This window comes from Pungitius pungitius, chromosome 12, assembly GCF_949316345.1.
Source record: "Pungitius pungitius chromosome 12, fPunPun2.1, whole genome shotgun sequence".
NCBI lineage: Eukaryota > Metazoa > Chordata > Actinopteri > Perciformes > Gasterosteidae > Pungitius > Pungitius pungitius.
Window position 1 is genome coordinate 19,715,776 of NC_084911.1, and position 8,358 is coordinate 19,724,133.

The window sequence follows — 8,358 nt, forward strand, 5'->3', positions numbered from 1 at the left end:
CCGAGAGGAGCTCTTGCCGCCCTGAATAACCCTTTGCTTCCTTTATTTGTCCTAAACACAACCTGCTTTTGGCTTTCAATAAGTTACACAAGATTAAAAAAAACATCCTGTATCACAGAGAGAAACGCTTCAAACAGGAAGAACACTACTTTCTCCTTGCAATCATGCACTTGTGCCACAAGAGCAAATGACACACATGAGTGTGTGTTACACGTGTGTGCGCATGCGGGCTTGTGTGTATTTCTGTTTCTGGGTTGCCCGGGCTTCCATTAATTGCTATTGATGCCGTTTCCATTGCTTCCAAGCTCTTGCGAGCGTCATCCACCTCCTCCTGGACAACGTCATTCGCTCTGATTTGGGGATATCCAATTAGTCGCTCCCTCCACGGTGCAATCTAATAAGTGGGCTCCCTTAATGCCGATGGAAGCCTTAAAGCCCGGATTACAGCTTCCCTCGTCTCTCTGACCCGCCGCTCTGCCAGCCCGCCAGAGCCGCTTGTTCAACAACTGCCACGACACCAACATCCCAAAACGCTTCCCCCTTCAGCTCAGGTGCATTCTCAGTGGATGTCTCTTCTATCTCTGAGCACACTTTGGCCCCCTTCACACAGATTCATACGATCAATATAAATCAGATATAGAGCTGATATTCATTTGTTATCCTTGAATAGTTCAATTTATCTCCTCCTCACTGAGACTTCCCTATGAAACTTTATATAAATATTACATTGTCAGTTGTCACGGCCAAGGTCAACAACGTGTCTCTTTCTTTCTTGAAGTGTGTGTGATTGTGTTCAGTTCAAGCCATTGTTGTTCCTTCCTCTCACCGAGAAGGAAAGCCATCATCTTTCATGTCGGACGTTGCATCAGTTCGGCCCAGCGTGCATTCGCAGAATCTTTACATCTTCTTGGCAAACAGTCCCTGTGATTTGGTTTGTGATGCAACGTCTGATAAACATTGGACCACCAGTGAGGCGGCCATTTCCAACAAGAAATTCTCAGTCCGTCCTTGCTTTCTTTTATGATTCATCTAAATGTCGGGTCCAGCAAACACTGTTTAGCATATACAGTGCAACATGAATCTCAATGTTCTTTCTCCGGTTTTATATTGTGACTACAATGGCTGCTGGGTAGCTAAGCTGCCCACGGCCTCCTCAATTTCCTTCTGCACAATGTTTTCATTCCTGCCTCGAATGAAGCACTTCGTGTTAATAATTACACACCCACATACGTCCTGCCGCACATGAAGCTCACAGCCCGCCCCAGTCTGTGAGGCGAGAAATAACAGGATCTTATGGCAGAGGCCCTCGGTGCGACGCTTCTGTGAAAGCTTCAGCGAAAGCTTCAGCGCAATTTCTGAAGTCTTGCAGAAAAAGAGGGGGTTCGGGGGAGGGGGACGATTCAAGCTGGTGAGGTACAAGCAAATCTCCCTGAAATAAGTAACTTCATGAATGCATCATATACGATTTACACCTGACTGATATTTGTGGTCATGTGAACAAATGCAACAAGAAATAATCAAAGAAAAGACATCTTCTCAAAGTAGAGGAGCTCCTCAAAGGAGGTGGACAGGACAGGACAAAGCTCGTCCATTTGTTAGCACGGCAACAACGTGTCTTTATTCAAGGCAAACTGAGTCAAAGCCACCGTGAACAACGTCCTGTACGTTAGTCGATATGATGACAAATTACAAGGAAAACACATATCAGATATAAAAGGAATATATTTACTGCAAGAAAATGTTAAATAAATTGGCTAATTTCTGTGAATGTAAGTGATTTTGCACTTCAAAGCCTAAAGAAGCTGACAAAATGCACAACACGTTTGCACAAATGAGTAAAATCATTAGTTGTATTTGAAGGGAGTTTCTGTAAGTCTGCCTGGGAGTTTAAATGGGACGTGAGGGAGGCCAGTGAATTGTGACTGGGCTGGAAAGAAAATGACTCAAAACTGAAAGCATGTGTTGTCAAGGCCCTAATTTCTAATATCAATGCAACAGAAACCGCAACTATTTCTTTATAACTAATGCATGTAGCCTGAAAGCAGCTACAAAGCAGCATTATTAAGGGGTGTAAAATATGTGGCAACATAATAAAAAGATGATTGTTCCATCAAGGCCATACCTAACAAAGAAAAATAACTTCACCAATATGGTCGATCAAACAGAGTAAGAAACCTTTGAAGAGGAGTTTTTTTAGATGGCAGACTGCAAACACACGTCCAGATTCACACATGATGCTTAGCATGCACATCTGTTCAGCTCTCTGAAGGAAGCCTGCAGCTGAAGAGCAACGCGTTTATCTTCCTGCTCACCAGACGGAGCCCCTGGCCTCATTAGTTCTTCATTCGGGGGCTGCTTGAAGCCTCACCCCATGAAGGCATACCAACGGGAACCTAATTCCACCACCGGAGAATACTGAAGATAAGCGTGTATTTGGGGGGGGGCATGTACATGTGGGCTGTAAACGTGAGTCCAAAGTGACACTAGAGGCGGTGGCTCAGGGCTGACTCAACAGAAATTCTAATAAAAAGCGCATTCCTCAGCCGAGGATAGTAACTCGCAGGCCAACCTCTATACGTCCAACACAGGCAGGGTCCTGTGAGCCTGCAGCGGGTAGGCCGGCCCACCGGGCCACCGGGCCACCGGGCCTGTACGCCTTCCTTCACAAACACAAACACAGGCTGGAATTCAGGAGCTGCAGCAAAGAACAGATTTATTTGTTGAACTCGCACTCAGCTGATGTTTGACATGCTGTAAAACGTAGACTTTGATGCAGGACACGCCCAAGCACATAATGACGCACCGCCTGCGTCATATCGCTTTTCAACAGTAAGTCCCTTCGTTAATCCAATTAGTGGCCGAAGGTATTAGCACAATCCAGCAAAAACAAAGGCGAATGGGCCGACTGATTTATGACCTGCAGTCTGGACGTGTCAACAACTCACTGTGTGCTTGAGTCCAGTTCACTGTTGTTAGTGAGGAACTGAATGACCGCAAACGCCCTCAGCTGAGTCAACTGTGCTGTTCTGGCAGCATTTCTGGAACATTTATAGCGAATATCGTGGATTTGTGGTGCGATGACGTTGATGCTGAACTCTGTGGATCGCACTAACCTACAGACCGTTGGAGAGGACAGCTACTCCCTATCGGCGGCCCACAGACCCTACCGTTAAATAGGCTTAGCCTTTGCGCCGCCCTGCCTTAGGGCCATGGTGGCGTCAAGACATCAGCGGATTAATGCGTGGCATGTGACTGAAGCCAATCCCAGACCGCCGCACGAAAAGACGGATCATCGCAGAAATAGATCTTTGAAAACGACTCGCTGGCGTTGCCATTTCTCAGCCCTTTCTTCCACTTTCACCCCGAGTTAATAAACGTGAAACGTGATATTAAATGTGTTGTTGTAATTATGAGCAATTTGCTATCATCCCTTGGGGGTCCCCCTTTATCCATCTTTTATCTGAGATATTTGTAAATATAGGAAATCCAGAATGAGAGGATAACATGAGGAACGGACACAGCATGGGCCTTGTAGGAGGTCTTTCCCTGTGTCGGTGAGACTTGCCGCTCTGTAACCGTCTCTTGGGGTTCAAAGAATGGATTGTTGGATCATTTCAAAAAATACCTTCCCCTCGGCGCTGTGTTGTTGTGAGTCGCCTCGGGAGCTAATCCGGGATCCTGCCTGTAAATCAACATTCACACGCAAACCATGTGCAGAGGACTCTGAATCACTATATCATAATATGGTCTTAATGACTAATTGTCTCTTTCCTGCTCTGTCTGCTAAACATGCTGATTTGTGTTAATGGTTCTTTTCTATAGCAAGTTGAATATTGGCTTATTTGAGGAAATTGCACTTTTTTGTTTCTTGTTCTTCTGGGTTTGTATCCTTGGGATAAAAGCGTCAGCTAAATGACATGTAATATCATGAACTCCTTTTATCTGGTATAGAGAATGTGTATTTTTTCTTATACATCTTTGCGGATGACGTAATCTAATAAGAGTTTGACTTGTGTTCACTGGGGCCTCCACATGTGAAAACAGCATCTCACATGGAGCTCAGAACAAAGCTCAGTGCAGGCGTGCTGGGGTTTAGAGGGATAAGCCCCATCAAATCCTTCCAGAAGGGTCCTTGACGTTGTCTACCCATCAGGAGGGAGGGACGCCTGATGGGGACGTACACACAGGGGAAAGGGGTGGGGAGGTGACTTTGGTGGAGAAGTTTGACCCTTTGCGGGGCCCATGTGACCTGAAAGAGGCGGAGGGTTGGATTAGAAACGCATATATAAAAGCACTACACGGAAAATGCGCTTCACAAACTTAGGAAGAACATAAGAAGCAATCTGAGCAGAGATCGGCGGTGGCCTCTCAGGTTATCTGTGACGACAGGTGAGACATTTACAAATTACCTTTTTAAACTTTAATCCCAACCGCTTTTCTAATGTTGCCATGGTAATAATAACTACTACGATTTTGGCATTAAACTCAAAGACAATGCAAGAATCCAGATGAGGACAGTTTTGCTAAATCTGTGACCCTGTACTCATAGTGGTTTTCTATGAGAGAAGGATGACTCTTGGAAGGTAAAGGAGCCGACAGGTGGGTGTCTCCGCCCGGCCTGCAGAGGGTTGACTTTAGGGGCAACCTTCACAGCAGCAGATGGCGGATAACATGTTGGACAGCGGCAACGTGAGAGCAGGAAGATAAGTCTGCTCATGGGACACCTGTTTAGGTTACGTAACGGGCCCTCGGTCAAACCGCCTCACCGGGATTGACCAATGTCAGATGTCAGAGGAAGGAGGCAGAAAATAGGAGATCAGAGAGGACACTGCTTAAGGATGGAGAGGAGAAACAATGAGGAGCAGAAAACTTTGAGACAGCCCTCCTCCTCCAGAGAATAAACCAAATCCACAGATGATGTCGCTGGAATAGTTTCAGTAAGTCATTTCAGTAATTCAGTAATCAGTATCCTTAATTATCAGACACCATTAGCAGAATTAGTGTCAACACTGGCGAGCTGGTGGAAAAGGTCCCGTTGCACATGGCATCCCTGTTGTCCAAGAAGGGCAATTAGTGTGCTGCGGATGAGAGCGGGATTAGAGCTAAACGGGTTGTTTGAACTAATCTGCGTGATCTTTTCTGGCATCGAGGGCTGGCAGGAAACAGGATTAAAACAGGGCGGGAGGGAGGGAGGGAGATGTCACTCTTCAACAAACACGTCGCCTTTCTTTCAGAGACCCTCAGCAGAAATGAACGCCGCCCCCCCTGCAGGAAGCGCCCTGGGCCCCACTGCAACGGCCGCCCCAACCACACCCAAGAAGGGACCACCCAAATTCAAGCAGAGGCAGGCCCGTACATTCAAGAGCAAAGCCCCAAAGCCAGGCCAGAAAGGGTAACCCCCCCCCCCCCCCCCACGCCACCACCATCTTACACATTTGTAATCAATGCAAAAAAATCCAATCCGGCCATTCACCTCTTTGTTTTCTCTCCTGCAGCTTTGGCGACGACATCCCCGGCATGGAGGGCCTCGGCACAGACATCACGGTGGTTTGTCCTTGGGAAGCCTTCGGCGACATGGAGCTCAGCGACTTGGCCAAATACGGCATCATCTAACCCGGCCTCCTGTCCTCCGCCCGGCCTCCTCTCCTCCGCCCGGCCTCCTCTCCACCCCGGCTCGGCACGCCACCATAAGACTGCCAGCGAACCCACTAATGCCCCCTCGTCTACCTACCTCATGCCTCACTCCACTGAGTGGAAGGAGGCCATGATCAAGTTATTTTTATATGATTATATGATATTTTCTTATATTTATATATATATATAAATATAAATACGTGAAATGAGAAGACGAGAAAAAATAACCACTTACCGTATTCCCTTCTACCGACACCCCCCCCCCCCCCCTCTTCCCTTTTTCTGACCTACGGCCCCCCCCCACCCCAACCCATGGCAATGGACGCGAGCAAAACACTCGCTTGTCTTTGCTTCTAGCTGTCTATGAACATGTACATATTTTGTTCCCAGCGTTGGACCTGTTGACCTTGTCTCACTTCCTACCTTTTGTACATCCTCCCACATTTGTTTGGAGTTGTCTTTTCTACTCTTTGTGCACAACTGTAACTGTACTGTAAACACCAAGGGACGCAAGGAGAGTGTGTGATATGCTGCAATGCACCTTCACGTGATCACGGAGGATCGACTTCCTTTAATCCCATCCGTCTCTCTTTCCTCCATCCCTCCCTCCCTCCCTCCCTCCTCCTCCCTTTCTCTCTTTCTCTCTCCCCCTTCCTCCATCTCGTTGCTGCTATCTGAACCCTCTCCCGTCAGAGAAAAACAAAGGCATATGCTGTAAGTTATGTGTTGCAAGCACAGGAGATGTATGTGAATTGGAACGTTCTAATAGATGCAGTAAAATGTGTATATTTATAGTACTCGTGTTGTCATTTTGGTTTCTCTGGAACAAAAAAGTTGCAAAAATGGAAAGCCAACCAGGGGATTTATTCTAAAGAAAAATTTGTCAAATAAAAGGGAAACAAAATATAATCATCATGACTTAATATCCTGAATGCGTATAGGATGAAAAACAAAATGAAAGTATAGCCTGTAATGTTTCCCAGAGGTCTTCTAACTCAAATTGATGACATTTCCTTCCGTCTATTAACTCGAATGCTGTTTGAATGAATCTAATAATAATTACACTCCTACGTGGCTCTTTGCACTCCTTTAAAAGCAGCGTTCTTTATCATCTCACAAGATCCGTTACATCTACTTTCAAATACACCTTACATACTGTATATTAACAGTCCTCAGTGAGCCTTTTTTTAGCAAAGCTAAGTAGCATGTTTAGCTTCAGTTAGCATGTTCACGTGCGTATTAGCATGCTAACATTTGGTGACTGGCATTAAAAAACAGCACACAGCTAATAGGAATGTTGGTACTGTGAGTTCTACATGAAACATTTCTAATCCCCTTCAATGAGTCACTTAAACTAGTAAAATTAGTTCTTTGGTTAGATATCTGAAACAAGGTGTGTATTCGACACAAGCTTAAGAGGTTTTAAGTTTTTGTGCTAAAAGGTAAAACGTGTCAGTCAACACCCCTGAGAAAAGGTTGTGTCTTTAAAAAGGCCACTACCCATAAGTAGCTGATAGCCCAGTTCAGGGGTGTCAAACTCATTTCAGGGCAGATGCTGCCCAGTTCGGCCGGCCGCGGGCCACCGGTTCAGCTGGCGCTGACGGTCCGAACGGCTGACGGGGGGGCGGCGCCCTGCCGAGGCGGCCGGCGGTTCGCTGAGGACGCGGTTGTCACCCGGCGGGCTGTGAACACTCCGGCGGCGGGCCGCGATTTGGCCGCGAGTTTGACACATGTGAATTAAGCCACATCTGGCCCGCGGGCCTTGAGTTTGACGACAACTTCCAGGTTGGCATACGACTATTTTGACCCGTTTGTGCTGGTGAGGAAGGGTCACCAAAGTTATTACCGTTTATTCTGAGGCGGAAATGATTGTGTCTAACATGTCATAATAATCCATCACACTGTTGTTGAGAAATGTCATTAGATGGAGCCAAACAAGCATTAACTTCAGTAGATTCATGCAAGGTTGGAACAAAATTGATCAGCACTTCATTCAATAGTTGCTACGAGTCTTGGAATGACAGAGAAATAAGGTCCCCTCTTCAAACTCTGATACCGCTGCTCACAGACACTCGGGTTGCTACGGTTTCTCTTTCCAAACACGATCTGCCCTCAGCGCCAAGTGACAGATGATCCCGTAAACACGTGACGTGATGTTTAAACGCCTCCGGTTTTAGGTGACAGTCAGTGGGGACTTAAGGTCTGGAAGCATTCAGTAGATACACTTGAATGGGGTCAAATGGTGTACACTTTTACAGATAAACATTTCAATGATTGAAAAGACAGAGCTGTGTTCTTGCAGAGTGACTTTACAGTTGAAGAGTGACTTAAGGTTCGGCCGAACACACCCTATACACTCTTCACTAGTCCTGGCATGACTCAGGCCGTTGCGTGTGCACTTGTAAAAGACAACAGTTGAAAAGGCAATCTACTCTTGATGCAACTCCACCCGGGGCGAAGTCGCCACTCGCAGGTGTTGTTGCTGCGATTTACCGGTCGCCAAGGCGACAGCCGGTTCGGCTCTGCATCCCGATGAGTCCGGGATGAGTCAGTTGGACGTCCTCACAACAATGAAACTCCCCCCCCCCTTGCTCACACACCCAATCTAGAGCAGAGATGCATATTCCTATGGGGAATGGATTCATAGCGTAGCTCCCCCTCCCTGTGGGTGTTTCTGTGCATCACCCCCCTCCAGGTGTGTGTGAGCCCCACCTATTTCTGAGA

At 46.8% G+C, this 8,358-nt stretch overlaps 1 protein-coding gene across 1 annotated transcript; it reads left to right on the forward strand.

The window, feature by feature from the left end:
• Positions 1 to 4,297: 4,297 nt before the first annotated feature.
• LOC119220540 (retinal cone rhodopsin-sensitive cGMP 3',5'-cyclic phosphodiesterase subunit gamma-like) lies at positions 4,298 to 6,431 on the forward strand. Its single transcript, XM_037476641.2, has 3 exons — positions 4,298 to 4,389; positions 5,235 to 5,392; positions 5,496 to 6,431. The coding sequence occupies exons 2-3, from the start codon at positions 5,250 to 5,252 to the stop codon at positions 5,611 to 5,613; spliced, it is 261 nt and encodes an 86-aa protein (XP_037332538.1). The 5' UTR covers positions 4,298 to 4,389; positions 5,235 to 5,249; the 3' UTR covers positions 5,614 to 6,431.
• Positions 6,432 to 8,358: the final 1,927 nt, after the last annotated feature.

Bases quoted from the DNA above. Each gene is read 5' to 3' on its own strand.
- LOC119220540 (XM_037476641.2), top strand. From the start codon at position 5,250: ATGAACGCCGCCCCCCCTGCAGGAAGCGCCCTGGGCCCCACTGCAACG. The intron at 5,393-5,495 runs GTAACCCCCCCC...TCTCTCCTGCAG, and splicing joins CCAAAGCCAGGCCAGAAAGG to CTTTGGCGACGACATCCCCG.